The sequence below is a fragment of the Ambystoma mexicanum genome, chromosome 5q, assembly GCF_040938575.1.
Source record: "Ambystoma mexicanum isolate Mex_15411 chromosome 5q, UKY_AmexF1_1, whole genome shotgun sequence".
Lineage (NCBI taxonomy): Eukaryota > Metazoa > Chordata > Amphibia > Caudata > Ambystomatidae > Ambystoma > Ambystoma mexicanum.
This window is the reverse complement of record NC_090933.1, coordinates 59627753-59655066: the sequence shown is the minus strand read 5'-3', so window position 1 is coordinate 59655066 and position 27314 is coordinate 59627753. Positions and strand designations below refer to the sequence as shown.

The following is a 27314-nucleotide window of genomic DNA, read 5'->3' as shown; positions in this document are numbered from 1 at the left end:
GGCTCCGGATGCGCCCGTTGCAGGAGTTCCTGGACGCGCGCTGGATCCAAACGACGGGCAGCTTCGAGGAAAGGATCACACTTGACGAGAGTTTCCGACGAGCGATCCGGTGGTGGGGCACCCACGCGCATCTGACGGCGGGCATGGACTTCCAGACCCCAGCCCACCAGGAGACAGTGACCACGGATGCCTCCCTGGAAGGGTGGGGAGCGCACACCGAAAATCTGCACGCAAGAGGCCTTTGGCTCCCGACGGAGAAATCCTTACATATCAACTTCCTGGAGCTCCGTGCAGTGTTTTGGGCCCTCAGGTCCTTCCTTCTGTCCCTCAAGGGCAAGGTGGTGAGGATCTTCACCGACAACACCACCACCATGTTTTACATCAGGAAACAGGGCGGAACCAGGTCCCCAGCACTGTCCAAGGAGGCGCAGGACCTGTGGCATTGGGCAGTCGCCCAAGGGATTTTTCTGGTGCCGTTTCATCTGGCAGGGATAAAAAACACCATCGCCGACTCACTCAGCAGGGAGCTGCGCTCGTGCCACGAGTGGGAACTACGGCAGGATCTAGTGGATCGCCTCTTCCGACGGTGGGGCACACCCCAGATCGACCTGTTCGCGACGGCGACGAACTCCAAGTGCCGGAGGTTCGCCAGCAGGTTTCCCCAGGCGAGGAGCATGGGCGATGCTTTCTCATTCCCCTGGGAGGGCCTGTTCCTCTACGCGTTCCCTCCTTTGCCACTGCTAATCCGGCTCGTCAACCATCTCAAGAGGTCACGGTGCAGGATGATCCTCGTCGCACCTGCGTGGCCGAGGCAGATATGGTTCCCGGACCTTCTGGACTTGTCAGCGTCCCCGCCAATCAAGCTGCCGGTGGACGCGGATCTGCTCTCCAGGGAAGGAGGCGCCATCCTCCACCACGACCCGAAATCGCTGAACTTGCAGGCCTGGCTCCTGCAGCGCTAGAGTTTGGAGGATACGACATACCGGCCGACTGCAGAGAGGTTCTTGCAAAGGCCAGGGCGTCCTCGACTCTTAAATGCTACGGACACAAATGGAAGAGGTTCTCTGTCTGGTGCCACGCACAGAAGATTAACCCTCTATGGATTACGGCTCCCCAAGTACTGCCGTACCTGCTGACGCTGGCCAAAGCTGGACTGGCACACGCGTCCATCAAGATTCATCTTGCTGCGATCTCCCGATACACCAGAACCACGGGGCGGACGTCCTTGTGGTCTCATCGTCTGGTGAAAGAGTTCATGAAGGGACTGTTCAGATCGTTCCCGCCGGTGAAGGCTCCGGCCCCGGCGTGGGAGCTCAACGTGGTGCTGGCCAAGCTCATGGGACCTCCGTTCGGGCCTCTGCACTCGGCCCCGTTGAAGTTTCTGTCGTGGAAAACAGCGTTTCTTGTGGCCATCACCTCCGCACGACGGGTGGGAGAGATCCAGGCCCTTTCCTGCAAGGCCCCGTACTTGATTTTTCACGACACGAGGGTAGTGCTCAGGACGCACCCCTCCTTCATGCCCAAGGTACCGTCGGACTTCCACCTCAACGAACCCTTGGTGTTGCCTGTATTCTTCCCGTCGCCTTCGTCGCCGGCTGAGAGAACTTTGCACTCGCTGGATGTGGCTAGAGCGCTGAAGTTCTACGTGGACCGCACAAAGTGAACTTTGGACCTGTCAATCAGGGGAAGGCTCTCTCGAAGGCTTCCATTTCCAGATGGCTCTCCGGCTGTATCATGTACTGTCATCGGTTGGCACAACGACCGCTGCCTGGCCGTCCGAGAGCCCATTCCACCAGAGCGATCGCAGCTACCACGGCGTTCCTTTCTGGTGTGCCCCTGCTGGACATATGCAGGGCTGCTACGTGGAGGTCGACGCACACCTTCACAAAATTCTACTGCGTCGATCAGGATTCCAGGGAGGAGTCCAGGGTCGGCCAAGCAGTGCTGCGCAACCTGTTCGCCTGAGGTGAGCCTGGTGAGGAGGTAAGATGCTTAATGTTGAGTGTGATGTAATGCTTAATGTTGAGCCTTTGCCACCTCCCGTGGTTGTGCATGTGTGTACTGCTATGTATTCTTTATTCATGAGCATGTGAATCCATGCCAGACCCCATGCTGGAGAAGGAACAAGTTACTTACCTGTAACTGTTGTTCTCCAGCATGGGTCTGGCATGGATTCACATGCGAACCCTCCCGCCTACCCCTCTGCGGCTCTTCACTTGGTCATACTGCCACTTCACGTGCTTCCAAATCTGAAGATGGCTGCCAGAGGCGGTGCTTAGGTAGAGGGCAGTCATTGGCTGTGGTCAGTATGACGCAGAGACCAGTGATTGGTTGTTACTACGAAAGACAGATCAGAAACGAAACTGATACTGGTTTTTTCTTTACCGAGGATTCCCAGCCTGACGACAGGGAATATTCATGAGCATGTGAATCCATGCCAGACCCATGCTGGAGCACAACAGTTACAGGTAAGTAACTTGTTCCATGTTCACCAAAGGGAGGTATGTAGAGAGAACTTGCGAGACTCTGCAGCGCCGGGTTCTTGTGAGACACGCTTCACGTGAAGAGTTTATGGATGACAAGGAGCTGACAGAGCAGAAGCAGCTCCCGGTGCTCCTACTGGGAGTAAAGAGTAGGACCTCCCCAGCCAGCAGAGACTTGTGGGTCCAACCAAAGGCAAAAGAACATTAATGACAGTGGATGAACTGCCCCCTTTATATAGTTACTGTTCATGCAACCAATAAAGAAAGTAACTAACTCTGGATGAGGTCTGATTATCATACTACAATGGGCCCAACGACGACCCAGCAAGGAAATGCTTCTTGCCGTCGCCAGGGCCGGCAATTTAATATATTTGATTTGCTACTAGTAGCATTTCCTTGCTGGGCCGCTGCGGGGCTAGTCGAGAAGATGGGCTGCTGGGTTCGGGGCACTGACTCCTCCACTGCAGGCAGCAGGCTACTGCAGCAGCGGCACCACACCGGCCCAGCGGCAACCCAGCAGTAAAATGCTCAATGCCGGCGCTGCCGGGCCCAGCAATATAATATATTTATTTGCTACTAGTAGTACTAGTGGACTTCTAGTAGCAAATAAAATAATGATATTGCTGGCAGTGATGGCAATGAGCGTTTATTTCTGGGGCTGCTGCCGGGCCAGCTAGTAGGCAGCAAATAAAATTGGGCCTGGCCTACGGGTGCTGCCGCGGGTCGGGTGCTGCTCCAGGCCATCAAATGGCCTGGAGTGCAGCCCCGTTTCTTAGCCCGGGCAGAGCGGGCGACTGCCTGGGGCGCAGAGCTAAATAGCTCAGGAGGTGGGCGCAGTAAGGGACCCACTCAGAAAGCTGCTTCTGAGCTTGACGGACAACAGATTGAGCAGCATGCTGTGCCGATGAGCGCTCCTCTGCAATGTCCGGCTGGCTGCTCTGTCGACTTGTGGATGACTGCGATGCGTTCGGAATATGCAAACAAAGGAAGGCATATTCTAAACTCAGCGTTTGAGATGCTCTGGAGTCACACACCCCATGCCCCTCATTCTTTGTGCTGACAGCCTTTCAAGTGGGGCAATTTATAAGTTTGGCTCACTTAACAAGCCATTGTTTTTACACAGTATGTGCTTAACATTTGATTTCAGTGTTAACTGTCTGTGCCCAATGTCCATACAAGAGCACACTGGAATGTTTTGTGTATGACTCTGATGTGCATGCCATACTGTGCCCACACTTAAACATATAAAGCAATCAAAGAAGTTGCCTCAAATTGTAAATCCACTAGGCCAAAAGCCCTTTCTACACTGCCACACCATGATTTTCACTAGCTGCAGGCCAGCACTAAGAGATGCTAAGGCCAGCTCTGTTAGATAAAGCATAGGCCTGCTTTTTTGTTGCAGAAAACCCCCGACACCTGCTTAATAGTGAGTAGGTAGTGACTGAGGAACTGTGGACCCTTTACCATGCATTAGAAGCCGCTGTGTCTAAAACTCTTCATCAGCTTATTACTAGTCAGGCTAAAGTTTGAAAGGGGTACATAATTTCTGTGCAGCCTTTCTGTGCATTGTTTATTGGGTCCCTAGTGTGTGGTATCCTGCCCTGTCTGGATCTGTAATTCCCTAAAAATGTTTCTGTATTGGGATTGGGCATGCCCACACCGAGACCCAGCCCTTCCTCCTCTAAAATTCTTCAGAAACAAGAATCAAACGAGCCCTTGTAATTTGAGTGGCTGATGTTTCAGCCATTTATACTCGCCTCCCACAATGTAAGTTGTCCAAATGAGTATGTATTGTTATTTTTTTTTTTTTTTAATTTATAATGCGCACCACCGACCCGGGGGCTTATGGGCGCTAGACAAACTGACATAAAAAGACACAGGAGATAAAAACATCCAACCTAGGACAAGAGAGGCCTAAACAAGAGCCATTATCAGAGAAACCTGTGTATAATCAGAGAAAGGAGAAACTAACGAAACAGAAAAGCATTCCTTTTTTTTCTGAATACAGCAGTTGAGAATTCCTCTCTCAGACTCGGGGGGAGGCGGGGGGTGCAGTGGGGATTGTATTCCAGATAGACGGTGCTGCAGTAAATAATGCTCCTTTCTTTGCCTGCAACAATTTGCAGGCTGGAATTTTTAATTGACTGGAGTTGTTAGATCTCAGATTGTGTGTTGGATTTTAGAACCAGCTCCTCCTTTAAATAGACTGGGGCTGTACCTCGTAGAAATTTGTGAGTGATCAGCAAAAGTCAGAAGGCAATTTTGTTTTTTATAGGAAGCCAATGGAGACCTCTGCTGGCCTCAGATATGGTCCCTCTTATTAAGATCCATGATAACTCTTACAGCATTGTTTTGAACAACTTGACGACGGTTGACCTCTGCTTTGGACAACCTAACTAGTAGGCTACTACAGTAGTCGATTCTGGAGCCCATCATAGTCCTGGCAAGTATTTCTCGATTCTCTTTGGAAATTAATGGGCGAGCATGTGTCAATAGCTTGATATAATAGGAGGCTGAAGAGACCACGCTACTGACTTGTGCTTTCATATTCAGATTATGGTTGAAGTAGACTCCATCGTCCCCTTGGCTGAAGGCAGTCAGTCCTCCCCACAGTGTAATCTGTCTAGACTGTCTCCTGTCCCCTCCATTCCCCTCCCCTCCCCTCATCTGGAGACTGAGTTGCGTCTCGGGCCGGTGCATTGGGGAACCAAGGTAGGGTAGTAGTAGTACAAATTGTAAAAATGTAACAAGCAACCCTGATTCACGCACGCACAGATGTAATCTCACTGTGCGTGCGTCACTGTGGAAGTGGGGGAAAAGGAACTAGTGGTACTGGCTTCAAGCCTTGCTGGCTTCATCCAGAAAGGGGGTGGGAGGACTCTGAGGCTCACAAACTTTGGCTTAAATAGTTGAATTTCAAGGTGTACAGTAATAAGTATTTCTGGAGTTTACTTGAACAAAAAAAAGCAAAGTCATAATAAAGCCACATGGCAACATGTAAATCCATTATAACATGCTAAGCCATTGTGGCTTCAATTTTCACATTCTGAATGCCAATGGTAAACCACTAGAAGTCCCAGAATGCAAGATAATGCCAACCTGAAAATCTAGTTAACCCCACGGACACGGTACTTTCAGTGATTTTCATTTAAGACATGTAATAAAAGAAATTGTGTAACACGCAAAGATAGATAAGATATGCAAATTCTTTATCACAAACCTCTAGCACGTTGTTATTCATGATGTCTAAAACATTTGATTAGTGACTTGAAGCAACTTTATTGTTTTGCGTATCAGGATAGTAGACAACATGGATATAAAAAAATCTTCAAATTGGCCTTTTTTTTGCTCACTTTAACTTGCACAGATTTGCAAGGTAACTGGTGTTTTGTGAGCTCTCTTTGACTTGGAAATGTAAAGTTCCATTATGCGTAGGAAAGGCTCTGCCACAGCCTCTGAAATGTGTTTTCAACCTGAACACCTCAGCCTGCAGCATAGCCACAGACACTGTCCTGTCCCAGCAGTCAGGCCGGCATTAGTGAGCCAAGAGGTTTTGGGCCCTGCCACTAAATATTTTACAAATTAAGCACTGGTTGTCTCCATAGGTTGGGAGAGCCAGAAGTGTTTAATACAGTTCTGATCAAACAGTAAAATACAAGAGAATTATGGTGTGAGACTATTTCCAGATAAAGAGCCCATTATGATTCTGATCCTGTGAGGCTGATAGCTTTTTTTCTCTCTGTCAGTGGGCATCGCCAACTGTCAGGTACGGAACAAGAGGAGAGTAGCAAAATGTGTAGCACCCTATCTCGTACGTGGCACCAGTATCGGTTTGGAACAGCACATCTGTTTATGTTAAACTCTATCAAATTGTAAGTATCTTTTTGGGGCAGAATTGAAGTCCACAAGATAGTACTTCATGTTTAAGGTGTGGCTGAAATAGAATAGCTTATGTTTTGATCATTTTTGATCGCCAACGGAGGAACGTGTGTGGCATCCTTCTGTCATGTAGTTATTTGCTTTAGTTGCTCATATGCAGATGTAACTGTGTTGCAGCATAGTGATGTCACATGGATCCCCATTAAGGAAGGTTATCTGGTGGCAGTTGAGGACAAGAAGCTGGGCAACTGCCATCTGTTCACACTACCCTGTGTGAGGTCCTTATGTTAATTCTTGTTACTCAATGTGTCAGTCATCTGCAGTTGTTTCCGTGAGCACCTTAACAGTACAAAACTGCATTATTGCAGTAAAATAAATGGTGCACAGTCGTGCACTGGAAAAAAAATGCAAATACAGAAAAGGAGGAACAAATTCCCCTGCACTGGCAGCCTTAAGGGTCTGACCAATACCCCTAAACATGTGAGTTTAGTAGTTGGGTGCATGTAAAATGACCTCACAACAGGGCCCACCTACAGTGGAAGATAGGGGAGCGACCATCAGTGATTTAGAAGACTCGGGCAATTTACCGCTTAGTACTCACCTGAATAGAAGCTAAAATTTCCTCCAGTGCCTTCTGCGCTGGCTGAGTTAAATAATACAGATTAGACTGACTTTTATAAACCTCTATCGCATAGACTAAGCTCCACCTCCCTGATATAGTCCTTTGTTTTGGGAAACCGCAAGTAAGACCTAAAATGTCATTGTGAACCGTGCACACTTTTGTGGTTCGAACTTTAGACCCGTCCCCTGGACAGGCCATTGTGCATCCCTTCTGGGTGTACATCGGTGTTTTGCGGTTTAAGGCCAAACTGATTGCCAAAATCTTTGCCCTGGTGGGTAATTGGAGGGCTAGCTTAAACCAGCCCATGTGTCGATGTGTTTATCGGGGATGGTAGATGCTGTAATTTTCAGATCATGTTTGTTTATAATAGATATGTTTGCCTCTTATAAACTTGGCCCCAGGTTCGAATTGTGACTGCTGCACGTCTGTCCTTGGCTATCCATTTCCTGGCCTGGGCCTATTCGTCGGCTGGATGGGGGCTGTCTCTGGGCTGTTTTACTGCTGCTTTCCCGTTTCGCTGACTTTGGCCCTCATTACGACCCTGGCGGTAATTATCGTTCATTACCAGCATGGCGCAAATAACGTGTCCGTGCTGGCAAGAGACCGCTAAAAGCGGCACATTACGAGTCCTCGGGCACGAGCATTGCGCCATGCCGGTAATGAAATCACCGCCATGACGCTAAAGGGCGAAAAATCACACTTACCGGCATCGTATGCAGTGCAAATAGCACCTCTGGCACCCTATCTATCGACATTAGCGGTAACCGCAAATGGCGGGAACCGCTATTAGCGGTGTCCGTAAATAAGCGGATCCGGAAGTAGCATCATCGCATAGGAACGGGAAAGAGCACGGCGGCCATCTTTAAAAACACAATCCATTGCCTCTGTAACCAGGAGACATCTGACCCCCAGAACTCCCACACACCTCCACCACCACCCCTTTGACATCAGGATGCCAAAGGTTGTAAAGAGAGGAGCTGACCATGTTGCCAGAAAACCTCCAGGAACATGCAGACGTCGTGTTTGCAACTGAGATGACCCGACCGGCGCTGTTGAGGAAAAAGGTGATTTGGGCTATGGTCGCCCAGAGGGTCAGTGCTGTTGGCACAACACCCCGCAACCCAAAACAATGCCGCAAGCGGTGGGACGATCTATGTCTCCGCGTGAGGAGCATACTGGCAACAAACCGAAATATCGGGATGGCGACAGGCGGAGGTGCTGAGTCGCCCCTCAAACTCCAGCCATGGGAGGAGATATGTGCCTCCACCATAGGCACGGAGTGCATAGAGGGAGTTGGGGACATGGAGAGAGGAGCCCCGTCATCAGCCGATGCAGGTAGGTGTCTCAAGTCTAACTATGCCAATACCACCACGATGATGTCCAGATGAATGGGAAGTGCAATGATGCATACGAGGGTCTGCTAGACACATTAGCACAAGACTGCCTACAGGCAGTGCTGAGCATCACCTTGTCCACATGCATAATGCACCCCATTTCTGTAGCTACCCACATGCCTCCATGCATCACCCACCCAAGAGTGAGACTACTTGTATTTCACTGCCTCCAATGTGACTCATCCACCAATCCAAATCAATGCAGCCATCACAATGCATGCTCAATGCCCGTAGACCCATCAGTAATCCTCTCCCTCCTTTGGTCCGCCACAGGCTCACAATCAGACAGCGCCGATGATGACACCGGTGCCACCCCAGCTAAGAAGGCCAGGGCCGCAGAGGGACAACACCGGCCCTCCACTTCAAGGGGAATAAGGAAACCCCAAAGAAAGGAAATGGCCAGGAGCACACCACAGGCCACGGCACCAATGTGCTCCACGTCCACCACTTTGGCACCTCCAACATCCAGCATCTGCCAAGTGTTGTCCGCCGAAGGTACTGCATCGGCTGAAAGCAGCACCATTGGAGAAACAGCTGCCACCGCAGCAATCTCGGACGACGAGCAAGGGGATGTGCTGCATGTTGACACTCCCTCCCCCCCCCCCCACTGGCCCCCTGCATTCCCCCCACCTGTCCCCGTGCAGCCTGCCCAACAACACCATACACGGGCCATCTCCAGCAAACTCGTGGCCGGCTACTCCCAGCCCAACCACACCTGTGCAGGAGGGTAACAGTATAATGGACACCCCTCAACCATCAACCACAGCCCAAACACCCAAAAGGGGATGCAGGAAATAATAAGGCGCCAACAACCACTAACTGGCATGTTGACATAGCATATCACAGAATGTGGTAGTGCTAGGGAGGATATGTGTGATTGTGCTTCTTCCCTGAGGTCTGCTATTGAGTCCAGTTCAAAGGACATATGTGCTGAACTGGCCGCTGTGCGGCACGTACTGTCCGACTTGGTTCAAGCAATGCGGGACATCTGAGCAACCGAGTTCTTCCTCGGCTGCCAGTTCCACCAGGACCAGCCCCGTGCGCAGGTCGTGCAGGAACCTGCGGCGATCGGACAGGGGTGCAACGGGTGCTGGGAGAGGGGGATGCCAGTAGGCACAGCCTTGTGTACTCGTGCCACGTGGTCCACTTGTGCACAGTCCTGCACACCATCTGTTGGGGAATAGAGGGGGGAGAGGGGGAGTGTGTGTGTGTGTGTGTGGGGTGGAGGGCTTGTTCACTTAGTTATGCTTCTACAATACACATTTTGGTTACTCATAATTCACATGTGTGGACATTGCTTATTGCGTACGTGTGCTTTATTGGTTAAGTCTATAGTGTCCATGTACTTGACACACCCAGTGCCCCGAGTGCCATCTCCATGTAACACCCCCCATCCATGTGTGCTAGAAACATTGGTTGATCAGAGTCTGACGCATGGCACGTCCCTCTTGTACATCGCTTCGACCCTAAGGTGCTGCCCCATCCCCACCCTCCTCATCCTCTTCGTCAGGTGGTTGCAGTTCAGCGTCAGGGGGCAGGGGCACATTCCGTCTGATGCACATGTTGTGTAGCATGACACATGCCATGATGATCTTAGCCACCTTCTCATGGCGGTACAGGAGTGCCCCACCAGACCTGCTGAGGCAGCGAAACCGTGCCTTCAAGAGGCCAAATGTCTGCTCAATCACCACACGGGTTCGTGTATGGGCACGATTATAGTCCTCCTCGTGCCTGTTCTGTGGGTTCCGGAGTGGGGTAAGGAGCCACTTCCTCAAGGGATAGCCTGCATCACCTGCATGTGGGCAACAATGTATGTGTAAGTTATCACATCATATTTGACCTCATTAAGTGACACCATGGCATGCATTTATTTCTTAATTTCAACCCCATTTCCATGCATGAATGGAGACACACGATGTGACTGCTATGTGTGTGGTGTTCTTGTGGACTTGTTTGCATGCCATCAACTAGTGGGCGCAGGGGGGGGTCCAGTTCCTTGTGAGTGCCCATGCACTGGTAGTCCACAGCGGTTGTTTCTGTGATCTGGCAGATGTCCAGTAATTTGTATGCTTTCATCCTGGCACCGTTAATGTCAGCCTCATAATGATCTCACTACGCACAACAAATGGTGTCATACAATTAATTTGGGCCTCTGTCAGTGTAGTGGTCTATTGATGTATTTGACCCTCATGTGACTCCTTTGTACGCAGTAATGGGGGGGACTGTCCTTTCAGTTGATGGTGTTTGGTGCTGTGTATTGGCTATAGTCATTGCTTGTAGCTGCATTTTGTTGAAGGGGTTATGGTCTGATTTGGTACAGTGCACATGCAGATGGGTGTGGAATGGTTGTGACACTGCTTCATTTACATGGTAGGGCTGCTTACATCTTGCATTATGTGGTCAGGTGTCAGCTCCAGTCTGGGCTGCTTTGGGGTATGAGCATGCTCCATTCCCTCTGGCACTCGAAGCCAGGTGAAGTATGCACCTCTTCCCCCCCCCCCCCAATATCTCAGCCAGGTGAAGTATGCACCCCCCATCTTAGCCAGGTGAAGTATACATCCCCCCCCAATCTCAGCCAGATGAAGTATGCATCTCCCCCCCCCCATCTCAGCCAGGTAAAGTATGCATCCCCCCCCATCTCAGCCAGGTAAAGTATGCATCTTCCCCGTCCCATCTCAGTCAGGTGAAGTATGCATCTCTTCCCCCCCCCCATCTCAGCCAGGTGAAGTATGCATTCCCCCCCCATCTCAGCCAGGTGGAGTATGCATCTCTCCCCCCCCATCTCAGCCAGCTGTGTGATGATCCTGTTCGAGTCACATACCATTTGCACGTTGATTGAGTGGTATAGCTTACGGTTGCGGTACGCTAACTCCATGGCATGTGGGACCACCAATTCCACATGGGTGCAGTCGATGGTGCAATGCAACCAGGTATGCCGACCAGTGAATGGAAACCTACTTTGCTGTTTGAGATCTCCTGGGCAGACCGTTGTAAGAAGATGTGGCCGTCTGTGTGCTTGAGGAGGGCATCAAGCACTTGGTTCAGCGTGCGTGAGAATAATGGTTGTGAAATGCCATGCAAGTGCCCCACTGTGTGCTGGTAGGTGCCTGTGGCCAGGAAGTGGAGCACAGACACTACCTTAAGTAGGGGTGGGATGGCGGTGCGTGTTTCATCAGGCTTACAATGTCGTCATGTATCATGTCCACAATGGTGGTGATGGTGTCCTGGGCCAGACGGTACAGGGTGTGGATCTGCTCAGCGGTTAGGTTGAATGGACTGGCTCTGATGCGTGGGATTGGGGGCTGCCTGCGTGGTGCCACTGGCGTGCTGGTGGGGCATGCTGGCCCTGCCTTGCCCTCCTTCTCCTCATGCGTCTCCTCTGTGCTGCCTGTTGTTGTTGTTGTAGCACTTCCACTGCAATCAGGTCCTCCAGCCCCAGCATTGCTAGTAGTATTGGAATCATTGTGGAGTGTGACTGGGTGTGGGAAGGGGTGGGGTGTGCTTCTTTTGTGCTTGCCCAGTCTGTATTGCCTCCACCTGTGCTGATTGTGTGTACCTGTGGCAGTTGGGAACATTGTACATGGCCGTTTACGGTTGGTCCACGATGTCGGTATTTGCACCATGGCGGTAAGGTACTTTACGGCCTTCACAAGGGTGTTAATTGCATGTCCGCGCGACTCGTAATGTTCCCCACTTTGTGCCATGCTGGTATTTACGGCATGGGAGGTCGCGTGCCCACGCTCTTGGCGCTTTTAGCGGCACCGTTAATTACGGTGCCGCTAATAGCGCTTTATCGGGTCAGAATCAGCCAGAGCGATAAACGATGCCGGTAATTCTTTACCGCCATCGTTTTTCACTTACTGCCAGGGTCGTAATGAGGGCCTTTGTGTAGAAAGCTTCCCTCTCGGAGAAGGGTATTGTAACACAGATGCCTTGCCTCTCCTATTTGTTTGGCCTGTTCTTGATTATGTGTCATGGGACCCTTTTCTGCTGGCTGGCTACCCTGTCCCTCTTTTTCCATCGAACTGTCGGAATCTGCTAGTTAGGGTTCCTTCGTCTTCAAGGACCATCTTGACTGTTGCTTTCACTTGTGGGTCTGTGGCAAACTGGCTAAACTCACCATCTTTTCCTTAAGGAATAGTAGGTAATTACTGATGGGGTTGGTTTGGCCACTGCCTCCTGTGCTGTCCTCAGGGTGGTCGAGGTGTCATAGTGTGTGCCTGCTACTGCCAGGCCAACACAGTAAACCTGCCCGATGTTCTCACTCTGGGGATGAGAACTGGAGGGACTAAAAGTTCCGCAACACCTGCGTTTCCTTCGATTGTGAATGGGAATGGTGATCCGTCATTACAACTGAGAATTGGGAGCCAACAGGTGAAGTTCAAGTCCCTCAGGGACTTTCCAAGGACTGGAGTTCCATTTGTTGTGCAACTGGTGAAGGCACAGAGATAGCCCACAGACTTTAGGAGGGAGGCTGGATTAAAATCACCAGAAGCTTCTTAGAGGCACTCACAGAGAACTGTCAAATCGCCAAGGAAGGTTATCAAGTGAGGAACAAAGAAGCCAAGACTTGCATGCATGGAGCATCATTGGGGGTCATTCCGAGTTTGGAGGCAGCCATGGTGCTGCTAGCACCATGGCTGCCTCCAAACTCTGGTCCGGGTAGGCGGAATGGGGATTTAGCGGGACTTTCTGATCTATGTGGACCCGGTACGTCCCCATGCCAAATATCATTTCTCATTCCCATTCGAGCCCCCATAGGGCTCAATGGGAATGGGGAAGGCGCTAATAATGGGCCCGTTATTAGCTCCAAGGTCCCTTAACGGGTCCCGCTAAGAACGGCTGGTCCGACCAGCCGTTCCTGGTGGGACCAGCTAAGGGACCTCGGAATAGGGCGGTAGTGGGTTACCAGCACCGGCATCCTTATCGATGCCGGTAACCCCTTACCGCCCATCTCGGAATGACCCCCATTGTCTGTCCAGAGAGACGTTGGACCATGCCACATTGTCCCTTGACATGTTGAATTCCAAGATGCCAGTGCCATGCTTTTTAATTCATTTGGGGGTTAAAGAAAACCAATCCAGACCTTCCGACAATCTACCAATGCAAACCTGCACCTGGCAATAGGCTGAGGGGGAATTCAAAGGAGATTCAAAGCAGGTATGACTTATGGCGAGAGATTTCAGCACAAGAGGTGGAATATGAAGGGGGCAAAGAATGCCCAGAGAAGGGCACAGATCCCAAGAGACAAAAATGTCTAACTTTTCTCCCTTGAGCCCAGGGGAGTGCCTAAAGGAGGGTACATGTGCCAAGAAGTGTAACTGGTGAGGCATGCTGGGAAGAGGTTCTGACTCAAACTGCCTAGAAAGTAGACAGTGTTTCCACTTGTGTGAATCAGAGGTTGAAGACTACCCCCAGCAACCTTGGGTTGATACCAAGGACTAGCAGAAAGGTCTGCTGTACATTGGAAACAAAGGCTTGGGAGAGAGGCCAGTTGTGGATTTAGAAAGTAAAACCTTCAGTAAAACTTGCCCTACAACCTGAAAAAGGCTTGATGGTGATTGAGGTCTATGCAGAGACCTGTTGGGAATCCCGAAGAAGTAGAGGTCCAGGAGGGACCAGGTGAAAATTCCAAGGAAGCTAAGGACCGCTTGTGAATCCTCAAGACATCGACGTCCAGACAGGACCTGTTGCAAATCATGGAAAAGCAAAGATCCAAGTGAGACCTTTCGTGAATCCTGAAAGAGCGTAATTTCCAGCAAAGACCTGTTGGGAATCCCGGAAGAGCATAAAGTTCTGGGAGAGACCAGACTAGTAAAAGAAACAGAAGGTGGTGAGAAGTATATCCGTGAGAAGCATATCCGTAATAAGCAAGCCTGGAAAAGCTTTAAGAGAAATCCATGGCTTGCTTGGGATAAGTCCTAAGAAGTGAGCTCAAAGCAGAGACTGAAGGAAAATCCAGACTCTATCTACTACAGGAACATTCCCAGAATAATTTGCTTGGTTTTGTATAACATAGGGACTTCAATGGGTTGATTGAACGCCTATTTAACCCTAAATCTAAGGATGGGAGCAAGCTACGACCATCAAATGATAACTTAGTCCTAGTGGCGTCTCTGTCAAATAATAGGGCCTATACTAATAAACCTGTTGCCAATCCTTACTTCAAGTGGATTGTGTCCGCCAATGTATTCCTCATCTTAGATGTATTCCATCCAGCTTTAGCTGCTTCGGAAAAGAAATTCGGCAGAGGGCGCTGTGCATCGATGTCGGGTCAATGGTCCCTCGAAGGCCTCCGTCGAGGGTGACATCATCGGGCATACAAGTAGCACACTCTGCACCCGTTGGCTCCAGTTCCGTTTTTACGCGGTACATGTTGCTTCGGAGATGTGGCGCGCCTCGAGTTCTGTGACGCAGTCAATATTACATATATATATCGATATGTCCTCGTCATCGACGCTGACTATGACCCCGCGATCGGGTTTCAAAAAGTGTAAATCTTGCGGTTCGATAATGTCTATCATGGACCCGCACATAGAATGTCTGTAGTGTCTCGGGGAAGGCCACGACATGGAGGCCTGTACGAAGTGTCAGGTGATGACTGGGAAGGCCTTGCGAGAGAGGAAGGGAAAACTACAGGTAGGTCGTAAATCCGACCGGAAAGCCTCTAGTGTCGAGTCAAGATCCCGTGGGGAGAAGTCTTCTTGACGCGAAAGGCATCTGTCCAGGTCCCGAAGCGATTCCCTTCGCTCGTCATCTTCGATGTAAAAATCGGAGAAAAGACACCACAGGTCCTCCTCCACCTCGTCCTCGGACAAATCCCCAAAAAGAATGAAATGCCCCACAAAACATTCTTCCTCCGAAGAGTGGGAAGCATTCAGAGTTAAAATGATGGAGGTGTTCGAAAAAGCAAAGCCTCGGTCCGTGCCTTCTTCGGAAGCCGGCCGGGAACGTCATCGCTCTGACACTCACGCACCCTCGAACCCCGGTGATCGAAGAAGGAAGGATCGAGAACCTTCCAGGTCGCCGTGCGAGAAAGACCAGTCGAGTCGACTGCTAGAGGTCACCGACACCGTCCGAAACCCAACACACCTCGAAGGGCAAATCTTCGAAGAGCGCCTCGATGCCCTCGAAGCCGACTCCGTCGACTATTCCGGCGCCATCGATGCCTTTGTCGACATCGACCCCAAAGCCCTCAGCGCTGAAGGTTCCAAAGGCTCCAGTTTAGCCAACTGAACCAGAAAAAGGAAAAGAGAAGGCTGCAAAGCCTGTAATACCTTCGGAGTCTATGAACACACCTCCTCCGCCTCTCCCAGAAAAGGTTTTTAAACCTCTTCCTAGAAAGGATTTTTTTAAGTCCCTGACCTCAATTTTTGAGGAACAGGAGAGATCTGATGAGGAGAATGTACCTTTTGGGCTGGAATATGGTATACCAAATATCCCAGAATGCCTGATTTCTGAAGAAAGCAGGATGAGGGACCTGGTGGAATCCTTACATAATGCAAGTGGCATTGATACATCTTCTGAAACAGATTTTGGCAGGCCAGAACCAGGAGAGCATGCCAGTCCCTCATACCGTCAACTAATGACAAAAGTGGTCGATTCTTTAGGATGGGCTAGACCAGCAGCCAAATTCATCCAGGATGATTTGACCGATATACTGGACCATGGTCCTACCGAAGATCCAATCCTACCCTTCCATGTAGCCTTGCAAAATAGGTTGGTCAAAAATTGGGAGACTCCGGATTCTATTTCTCTAGTGAATAAATCCCTTACTTCAAAATACCGCCCTACCAGTAGCTACCCCGGCTATCTGTCTAAACACCCTACTCCCGAGAGTCTGGTCCAGGCAGCCACAGCTTCAAATAAGGTGGTGTACCCTTCTATCCCTCCAGACAGGGACGATAAGTGTGGATGGCTGGGCATGCAAGGTATTTTCAGCTGGGAATATGACGCTAAAATCGGCCAACTCCACATGTGCTTTGGCAACGTTTTCGTACACACTGTGGGAGTGCATTGCAATGGTGGCGGAGCACATACCAGAGGGGGATGAAAGGGAAGGATTCCTAGCCATTGTTAGAGATGGAAAGGAGGCCATGCAGGAATCCCTTCAATCTGGATTGGACACTGCAGATAGTGTGAGCAGGCCCATGGGTTCTAGCACGGTAATGCGCAGATTTGCGTGGTTACGGAAGTCTGGTTTCGCACCAGACGTACAGAACCGCCTTCTGAACATGCCCTTTGACGGGTCTCACCTTTTTGGCAGAAAGGCTGACGAAAGCCTTGAGAGGTTGCAGACCGCAAAAGCAGCTGCCAAGTCTTTAGGAGCTGCTATTGGGCAACCTCAGCCTTTTTGTGCGCCAGGACAATCTTGGAGGGGACGATCCTATCGTTACTACTCTTCATATGGAAAGGCGAGAGGAATGGCCAGTCAAAGGGGCCAGAGAAAGGCCACTCGCGGTGGACGAGGAAAACGTGCAAAGCCAGCTCCAGCCTCTTGCCATCAGCGGCCGCAGCAACCGCCATAAAACCACTTTAAGGACTTGCATCACAAGACACCTGTGGGAGGCAGGCTGTCACAGCATCTGCAAGAATGGCGAGCCATTATTTCAGATGTTTGGGCTCTAGAAATAATAGCCCAAGGTTACTGCCTTCCTTTTCTACCACAACCTCAAAACAATCCACCAGGGAGACACCCTTTGATGTTTTCAGATCCGCTCCTACAGCAGGAAGTTCTAACCCTGCTGGAGAAAGGTGCTATAGAGCCAGTACCTCTAGTGGAGAGGAACAAGGGATGGTACTCCCCGTATTTTTTGATTCCCAAAAAGGACGGAGGATTGAGACCCATCTTGGACTTAAGAGGCTTGAACAAGTTCCTCAGGAAGGACAGGTTCAAGATGGTCACTCTTTCTCAGATCCTTCAGGCCCTTCAACTTCAGGATTGGTTGGTGTCATTGGACCTCCAGGATGCTTATTTACATGTGCCAATTCATCTCAAGTACAGAAAATACCTGAGGTTCGTAGTTGGTGACTCACACTATCAGTTTTGAGTCCTGCCATTTGGATTGACCTCCGCCTGAGGGTCTTCACCTCTTCACCAAGTTGATGATGGTGGTGGCAGCGCACCGCAGGAGAGGGGGTATTCATGTCTACCCCTACCTGGACGATTGGTTGATCAGGGCACATTCTTCCGAACAAGCACTGGATCATCTGAAAGTCACCTGCCTCTTTCTCCACAGAATGGGCTTCTCCCTCAATTTCAAGAAGTCACAAATGACACCTTCCCAACAGCTCCAGTACATAGCGGCTGTATTGGACACATCCTTGGGAAAGAGCTCGCCTCCCAGGTCAAGGGCTCAAGACATTCTTCAGATGGTTTCCATATTCCAATATGCCCAAAATCTCCAGGCATACGACTTCTTAAGCTTGCTTGGCCTCATGGCATCCTGCATCTTCCTAGTGCCAGAGGCATGCTTGAGGATGAGATCCCTTCAATGGGCTCTAAAGACTCAATGGTCCCAGTTCTAAGGTCAAATGACGGATTTTCTTCAGATTCCGAACAAGGTTCGGCAGGATCTTCTGTGGTTGACTTGCACAGAGAATATCCTAAAAGGAGAACAGTTTTGGCAACCATGGCCGGAGATTACAGTAGTGACGGATGCCTCACTCATGGGGTGGGGAGCTCATGCCAACGATCTGACAATCGGCGGTCGTTGGTCTCCATCGGAGTCCAAAGTACACAACAACCTTTTAGAGCTGAGAGCAATCATACTAGCGCTGAAGGCTTTTCTGCCATATGTCCGAGGAAAACATTTCCTGATAATGACGGACAACACAGTGGCCATGCATTATCTAAACAAAATAGGAGGTGTAGGGTCACTAACTCTGTGCAGAGAGGCAATGCAGCCCCGGTTTTGGGCCATTCAAGAAGGAATCTCCTTAACGGCAGTTCATCTAGCTGGGGAGGAGAATATGACAGCAGATGCTCTGAGCAGGCAGAGCACGGTGTCCCACAAGTGGGAACTGGCTCAGGAAGTCATTCAAGAGATCTTCGCCCTTTGGGGAACCCCTCAAGTAGATCTATTTGCGACCGTAATCAACCGGGAGTGCGAAAGGTATTGCTCAAGGGAATTTCCCCCAAAAGGAGCCCTAGGGGACACATTTGTGGTGGAATGGAACTTCCCACTATTATATGGGTTCCCTCTGATTCCTGTCAATCCTCAGGTCATCAGGAGACTGAGACGGTTCGGAAACCGCATGATCCTAATTGCCCCGGATTGGGCCAGGAGAACGTGGCACCCGGACCTTCTAGACATGTCCATCTGTCCCCTCAGAGAGAGGACCTTCTCTCACAAATAGAGGGTCAGGTTCTCCATCCAGAGGTCAAGATTCTCAACCATCACGCCTGGTATCTGAAAGGGTGAGATACAAGGATTGGGACCTTCCAGATGATGTCATGGAGGTGTTGCTTTCGGCAAGAAGACCAGCAACAAAATCTCTATACCGTTGCCGTTGGAAAAAGTTTTGCAACTGGTGCAGAGAAAATAATGTTGATCCTTTTCTATGTTATATTCCGGAAGTGCTATGCTTCCTCTTGTCCCTAGCACATAGAGGCCTAAATGTTGGGACCATTAAAGGTTATCTTGCAGCGCTTTCCATTGTTAGGCATAAACCTGTGCAGTTCCCTTAGGGACCACTGCAAAAGATTTAAGACTACAGGTGTTTGGCAGTAAACCCACTTGCTAGCAGTCTGTACCACACAGATTCACTTGGTAGCTGTGGCTGAGCAGTCAGACTTCCCTCAAGAAGAGTTAGGCAGTATACAGAGCTTGGTGTAAAAGGGATATCATTATTTATTTAAAACACATCTAGTTAAACACACTGGCACTAATATCAAGCAATTCAAAAACACGGTCACTAAAAGATATACACTCCCTTCAACGATTATTAGACAAGTTTTAAGTAAAGCAACACTTATTTTCAGATAGCGGTGAGCGCTTAACGAAGATGGCACTCTAATCAATCGGTTAAGAGAGAGAAAGGCAGAGCAAAGATAGAAACGGATCCCAACACTTTCAGAAGAACACAGTAGGAGAAAAAGGCATGTTAAAACCGTAAAGTCAAAGTTAACAAGACCGGACCCACTTTAAGAGGCTCCGGTCGAAATGTGCCCAAGGTCACACGGTTAAAAGTGCCCAAAAGTCTCGCAATAAGTTCAGAAAGAGTTGGACCAAAAAGAAAGGGACCAGTTAGATGGTCAAGGCGGCCAGCCCAGTCAAGAAAGTTAAGGGATTATTGTTACCTTGTAGCAATCTTTAGAAAGGGAGGCCTGGCGGACACGGTACCTTAAAATGGTGAGAACTCTCCAGCGGGGGCAGTTGTTCCTGGCAGCGGGTGCAAGTCGGTGCTTCGTCCGGGGAAAGAGAGGATCTCGTCAGGGAGGAAAGCAGGAGTCCATTGCACTGTCAGGGAAGAAACCAGCCGCGGAGTTCTCAATTAAAAGGAGCGTTCCTTATATTCGCGGTCCAGTGGTGAGTGGCTATCCTGTTGCCGGGGTGCTTGGCACGGCAATTCGACCACAAGACGTCCTGGGATGCGAGAAAAGAAGGTAAACTGGTTGTGCTCACCAGTCAGGGGAAGAAGACTCTCCAGCAGGGAGATCTCCTCTGTCGTTGGGAAGTGGTGAGTCTGTTCAGCAGGGCTCCACCGGTGGTGTCGTCGTAGCAGGTCGGCTCAGCTTCTCCCCCGTCGAATTTTCAGGTCCTGTGGCGACTTCTGAAGTTCCAGTCCCCAAAGCCCTGCTTTTATGCAGCACACCTCCATTCACTCAGCCTAGCTGTCAATCAAACATGCTAAGTGGTGAGCCGGCCGGCTCACCACTTGGGCCAATCACACAAGAGTGCGACTTGAGTTACCAAGGTAACTCAGTCCAGGGTGCCTAAACCCCCTCCCACACCCCCTGTGGTACCCAGACAGAGTGGCACCACTTTTGAAGGCTTCTGTGGAGAAGCCCGCCAAAAAGTGGAACAAAGGGCTCGACTTGGTTTGGAGTCACAGAAGAGAACACAAACGCCATTTTAGAATCGAGTTCTGGCAAAAAATACCAACCGGCAAATTAATATTAAATAAATAAACGGGCGGTATGTTCGAGGCTATAAGAATTAAATAATTAAAGTTGGTAGCCTCGAACAATGGGAAAATCCCATAGATATATATATTCACGGTCGAATATAAAAAGTAGTATCCACTGCCACCAGCCAAAACTCGATCAGGGTGGACGGAGACGTGCCCCCTCGAACAACAGACCCCGGGGCAATCGAATTGCCCCGACCAGTACGTCCACAATATGATGGTTTGTACTGGTTTCTGTTCATAATTTGGGACTAGCAAAGCCAATGGTGACTTTACATACCCTGGGAGACAGTAGTCAGTCCCAGGGTATGGAGTCTATGTTGGGGGGTCGCTACGACACCCCTGGGTTACGGCACGGAGGGTGCTGGGTAACCCACATCAAAAAAACACATGAGACCCTATGGAGTAAAAGACCCCATAGCCCATAATACACATGGGAAGTTAAAGGAACACCTCAAATCATGTCTAAGAGTGGGAGCAAATGAATCTCACTCTTAGCAGGAGAGAAAAAAGAAACCCCAAAAATCCAGCAAAGCTGCGGGGGGACTCACTAGGTTTGGGAAATTAGCCTTACAGAGAATTCTCCCTAACATCCATCTTCAAGCGCTCGCCGGAGGAATGCTCCTATTTCAAAATTCTTTTAGTAGTACAATTCTTAAAATGACTCACCAATGTGTTTCCTCCTTACCTTCTCCAAGTACCAATTTGGGATCTTAATCTGGTTCTAAAATTCTTCATGTGTGCCCCTTTTAAACCCTTGCACACTTGTCCATTAAGACTACTGACATGGAAAACTGCTTTCCTAGTTGCTTTAACATCTGCAAGAAGAGTGGGCGAATCGCAGGCAGATTCTTCTGGTCCACCCTATACTGTGTTCCATAGGGACAGAGTGGTGTTAAGGGTTAAACCCTCATTTTTACCTAAAGTTGTGTCTGATTTTCATTTAAATCAGAATATTGTTCTACCAGCATTCTACCCTCCAACTCATCCTAGTAAGGAGGAGGAAAGATTGCACAGTTGACCCGAGAAGAGCTCTAAGCTTTTACATTTCTAGATTTTCCAAGCTTAGAGTGGATAATCAACTTTTCATTGGCTACACCGGAAGGAAATTGGGTCAATTGGTGTCAAAGCAAACTATATCACGTTGGATTGTGCTTTGATTCTCAGAATGCTACAGATTAACAGAGAAAGACCCACCAGAAGGCTTAAGGGCCCATTCCTCCAGAGGCATCGCCTCTTCGCCAGCCCTTCAAAGAGGTGTTCCCATAAAATCCATTTGTGAAGCAGCAACTTGGTCTTCGCTGCATACTTTTTCAATATTCTATAGTCTGGATGTTTCCCAGACTAAGGAGCTGAATTTTGGTAAAGCAGTACTATGTTCAGCCATTTAAAGGTATCAAAAATCTACTCCCTCCTCCAGAGAATTGGCCATACTGCTTTGGGTGTCTATCTAAGATGAGGAACACGTTGGAGGACACAATCCACTCGAAGAACAAGTTATTTACCAACTGGTAACGTTCTTTCAATTGGATGTTCCTCAAACCTATTCCTCATCGCCCTCCCAACCTACTCCTTTGTAGATTTTTCTGGGTTATTTCCACTTCATCTCTCGCAAGGCTGTTACCTGACTACCGGCATAATCTACACAGTAGAACAAGAGTGAGGGTGGAAAAACAGAACTGATGCTAATGGGCGCCACGCGTGCTACCTGTGTACCCTATGATGACAGTGGCCTTCGAGGGACCATCGACTCGATGCATGGCGCCCTCTGCAGAATTTTTTTTCCGAAGCAGCTAAATCTGGACGGGATACATCTAAGCTGAGCAATACGTTGGAACATCCAATCGAAAGAACGTTACCAGTTGGTAAGTAACTTGTTCTTTAAATACAAAAATACAAGTGGTGTGGGAAAACTATGTATGCAAAAGAAAAGTGTGCAAGAAACAGTATGTCAGGATAGTTGAGCAGTTGGCTTCCCTGCCCCACGTTTTCAGCACCGGACAAGGTGGCACGCGCGAGCTTTGCGCACACTCTGACTTCTGTGCTACGAGGATGCATTTCAAAGCATAGATATCTGGAAGTCTCTTTCCCAATAAAAGTCTCTTATTGCAGAATGCCTGGCATAACAAACAAGTACCGAAGTTCCTTTCCCTTCAGGATTTTCACATTCACAAGTTCTCAGACCCCCTTAAACCCAAGTTCACAATTGGTCTCCCTCGATCGTGCTTGGACCTTATATTCTTAATTTATTTGCTTTCTTTTTGTTCTCAAAATTCAAAGACTTTCGACTGTGCAATGGATTTTTCTTAAACCATTGCAGCACCACTTCTATTGACTTCATCCATAAGTTTCACTTTATTGCTTTTGTTTCTGCCACTTCTTGGGTACATAAGAGACCTTCGATTGAGCACACCTGCGGTGCCGGACCACTTACTTTGTCTCGTACCTTCTCTAATTCATATTAAAGTTCAAACATTCATAAGCAATTTAGCTTTACTCACGTCTTTAATCACACACATTAATTATTCTTCGCTCTTCACACGATGTTGCCACTTGCAACCTTGACTTCAACACAGACTGGTCTTGCATCAGTCTCCCTAACTCACTGACTGTCTTGATTTCTCTGGTCTGCTTTGATCCTGGAGCCAAGGACGGTACCACAGCGGCTGCTGCTGCTCCCTGACTCAGCCAGTCATGCAGGAGGGCCCCAGCTATCTCTGGCACACAATGCAGGATTCTTCAGTCTGGTTTCCTGGCCTTATGGCTTTTAATCTGAAAGCATCTAGAAAATAACGGTTTCTCGTCGGACAGGTCAAGGGTATCTTCCCTCCATGCTCTCCCTTCTCAGTTTGCCGCCTTTCTCCCCTCGTTCAGCTGCCGTTTGGAAAACGCTGTTCCTTTGTGTGCTTTGCCTCGCTCAGAGTGTTCTTGTGCTCCGCCTTTTCTTCTGTGTGGGTAAGCTTAATGGAAGTCGGGTGTGGCTTGTTAACAGTAATTGCCTGACTTTGCCTGATCATAGTAGTGGGACATGTTGGGTACAATGCTTAGGTGAGTCTGTTTTCTCCCAGAGCGAACTGTCTGTTAAATTGTTTGTGTAGAGAAGGGGGGGGGGAGTTAATTTCCAGGTATACTGGTAGGATGGACTAAGGGTGTTAACAGGGTGGGGGTACCTAGTCTCGCCATCGGGTGTTAAACCCCCTGAAGACCCCACACAGGGTCTGGATCCAAAGGCGAGGGCCGTGCCCTGGCCACCTGAAAAAGAGATCCCCAGGGACTAGCGGGTGAGACACCTTCTGGTGTCTCACACTAATCACAACTGCCTTTTTTGCCGAATGTTGGAACATTTGTGTTGTAACGTTACAGTAGACTGGAGGCTAAAAGATTTAAGATCAGGTTGTAGACTACGGTGTCCTGAAGGGGGAACGAGGACTGTTGAATAAGTTTAACATCTATTTAGAACATTTGATTTAAAATTGTTGAATGCTAAGAGAACCACTTTTCGTTAGGACCATCCCAGATACTGTTTTACCTTTACCAGCACTATTAGTTTTACAGAAAATCCTTTGCCCCTTTAGGCATTTGGCCCAACCATACATGTTCAACTAAAGAATAAACGTCTGCCTGTTACCAAACTTAAATTCTGGTGTCATGTGTGTAATTTCTCAGCCTACTACAGACCTTAACAAAAGCTGTTCAGAGCAATACACTGTGACCCAGTTGACCATATGGCATGCAGTCTTGTATATCTTTCAGAGGCTACATTCCTGAAATGTTGAAAAATAGGTGGACTTTAGCATACCTTCCTTGCACCAAATGATGTGCAAATTGCAACAAAACCCCTAAAATGCTCTTTGGTCATTTATGAGGGGGGTAAGAACCTGGAATTGGCAAGGTAATCGTTCTACCAAACAATAGTGAAACGTTATGAGGTTTGGCCCCAATAACTAAGCTCATTCAAATATGTATTTATTTTGTCCACAGCCAGTCCACCCAAAATTGAATTGTGGAAGAATTATTTCACCTTGCAAGGATCTTTTTGCTGAAAAATTGTACATTGCCCGACCCTATTCAGGGGTAAGCATTGAATAAGACCATATTAATGTTAAATCTAGGCTATGCTAACATTCTGAACATTAAATACCTTTGTCGCCCTAATTGGCTTTATGGGTGTTTTCACTTTTCTCACAACTGTTTAACCCCACACTCATTCACGGCTTTTGATTTACCAGGGAAGAGCACGATTACTAACATAAATTGAACTCCACCATAAATAAATAGCTGATTCTTAATGATCTGCATGTCCATTTATTAAGAAACTTGGGCACAAATATTTCGGGTGGGTGTATGTCCAGCATAGCACTAGGTCTTGAACATCAGGCTGGCCCGCATTTCGAAGCTACATTGCATGTCAATTGAAGCAGGTGTAGACCTTCGATATTAATGACAAAGTATCATGTTTATTTTGATTGCAGTTAACGCATGATGGTGTTTTCTTTTGATGAATGTTCTGAAAGGAAATATTTTGTGACTTATAAATGAACTGAAGGAATGAAAGGCAGCATACATTTAATTGTTCGCAACTGTTGGTTTCTGACTCAGTAAATTTACTATGAATTACATTGCTGGATCCACAACTTAAGAATGGCTTAATCTGGTCCTTTTCAGGTTGGCAATTGCGGGCGGGCGGGCAGGCAGGGGGGGGGTGTGGGGGAGTATATGACGGAAAAAGGAAAAATGACTTGCATGGTGATTCCTTTTTCTTGTTCTTACTCCTTCACAAGCCTCATCCTTCCCACATGCCCTGACCCAACATCTCATAATATAAAGGGGGGAGCAACATGCACAGTAGCCGGGTTTTGATTTGATGCTGTATAGGGTTCGGTCCCCATTCCAGAAGCTTAAGTGATAGCACATCTTTTAGCAGAGATTCATGATGTATGTGGGAGTGCATACAAATCACAAACCAGTTATGAAGCAAGGGAGAACACGAGTTAAAAGATCCAGACTTACTGCAAAGAATTTTCCCTGATTTACTTTGTAAGGGCAGTCTGTATGGGAGCGGACATATTGTGCCGTACCAGGCGTTATGGTCCCTCTTACCGCGTTAAAGGCTGCACACTGCTTCCTGATTTGTGGTTGCAGTTAGGGTGCTTTTACTCTGTTTTCACAGGTATCACCTACTCTCCTGCCCGCTCACTCTCTGGTATGGGATGTAGTGTTTCAGGGTTTCCACCATGTAGAGACACTGTCCCAGGAATGCCCATGCTCTTCTGACAAGGGCGTCTGTTGGCCCTCAGCCCTCTATTTAGGCCCCCTCTGGCACTTACAAGTGCACTCCTGGTCGCTCTGCCTCGTGATGTTGGTCTCCTCAAACTCATTTGTCTTTACCTCTTTGATAGACCCCTGTTTGCCTTTGCTTCCAGGGATTGGTTAATTGTACTTCCTTTGCAATGCTCCTCACTATTGGTCTCACGCTGTCTTGATTCCTTCTTTTCCTCTCTCCTGCTCCTGTGGCTTTGAATCTTCAGACAGGCAGCCATTTTGAGATCAGGCTGAAAACACGCATTTGAATGGATTGTCTTCCCACGTATTCCTCATCTTAGATATATATCCTTACCTTCAGCTTTGCTGCTACGGAAATCTTTTCTCTCGCTCCACCAGAGGCTGCGGCGTCGATGTCCCTCGGTGGCATCCGTCGAGCGCTGACGCCATCCACTGTATAAATGCCTTGAGCGTGCCCGTTGGCCTCAGTTGCGTTTTTCCGTTAGATTTGCTTCGGATCGAGAAAACAGCGCTTCAGTTCATATGATAATGCCGTCTTCATCTAATCCTTCCACACCGAAGACTTGCTTCAAGAAATGCGAGAAATGTGGGAGAAAGATGACGCTGACTGATCCCCATCGGAATTGCCTCTGGTGCCTCAATTCCGACCACCGTATAGACGAGTGCGGTTCCTGTCAGTCGATGACCCATAAGGCCTTAAAGGAATGGAGAGGTAAACTGGCTGTGGGGGAGGAATCCTGGACGTTTTCTTTGAGAGGGAGATAAGACTCGGCTGAGTCTAAATCAAAACGTCATAAAAAATCTATGTCGAGGAGTAGATACAGGAAGTGCTCTTCTTCAAAAAAGGCAAAGAAAAGACACCGGTCTCCCTCTTCCTCGACGTCGTCTGAGGAAATCATAACATGTCCGTCAAGACATGACTCCCCAAGAAAGTGAGAAGCTTTCAGAGCATCTATGCTAAAGATTTTTGAGAATGCGGGCCAGACTCCCTCAGTCTAACGAAGACCATGCCCCTAAAAAATGTTTTAAAGAAAAAAGTGACAGGGGAAGATCTAAGACGAGAGAATCCGACAAAAAATCGTCAAGGGTGTCGTCCAGGGAATCTTCCCTGACACCTCATAAAAAAAAGCATACCGGTGCATAAAACAGAGGTAAAACTCAAGAAAATGGTGTCAGACTCTCATACGCCATCAAAGTCCTCGTCTAAAACGTCCTCAAAGCCTCTATCAAAGGCGGTCGTGCACAAGGTGTCGACAACCCAAAAAGGTTACGTCGAGTGCATAGTCGACTGTGTCAAAGGCTCCTTCGACGTTGTCGATGGTCTCGACATTTCCTTTGACGGGGTCGACCATTCATTCGAAGGTGTCAAAAATTACCTTGACGATATCAAGGGTGATGACTACAACATCGACGCCATCAACGCTTTTGTCGACGTCTTCGTTCACTCCAATTACAAAATCGACACCTGTGTCGAAGTCTATGCCACCTGAAAAGGTGTTTCATCCAGAAACTAGACATGAT

The 27314-nt window shown here is 48.7% G+C and overlaps 1 protein-coding gene across 4 annotated transcripts in view; it reads left to right on the top strand.

Moving 5' to 3' along the window:
- Nucleotides 1–27314, top strand: part of RPRD1A (regulation of nuclear pre-mRNA domain containing 1A) — an 897566-nt gene that overhangs the window by 349395 nt on the left and 520857 nt on the right. For 3 of the 4 annotated variants that reach the window (XM_069620526.1, XM_069620529.1, XM_069620528.1), the window contains one exon: nt 24492–24584. The exons of the other annotated variant lie outside the window; for it this stretch is intronic. In XM_069620526.1, the coding sequence (XP_069476627.1) occupies nt 24492–24584 (93 nt within the window). The remainder of the gene's footprint in view (nt 1–24491; nt 24585–27314) is intronic. 4 annotated transcript variants of the gene reach the window in all.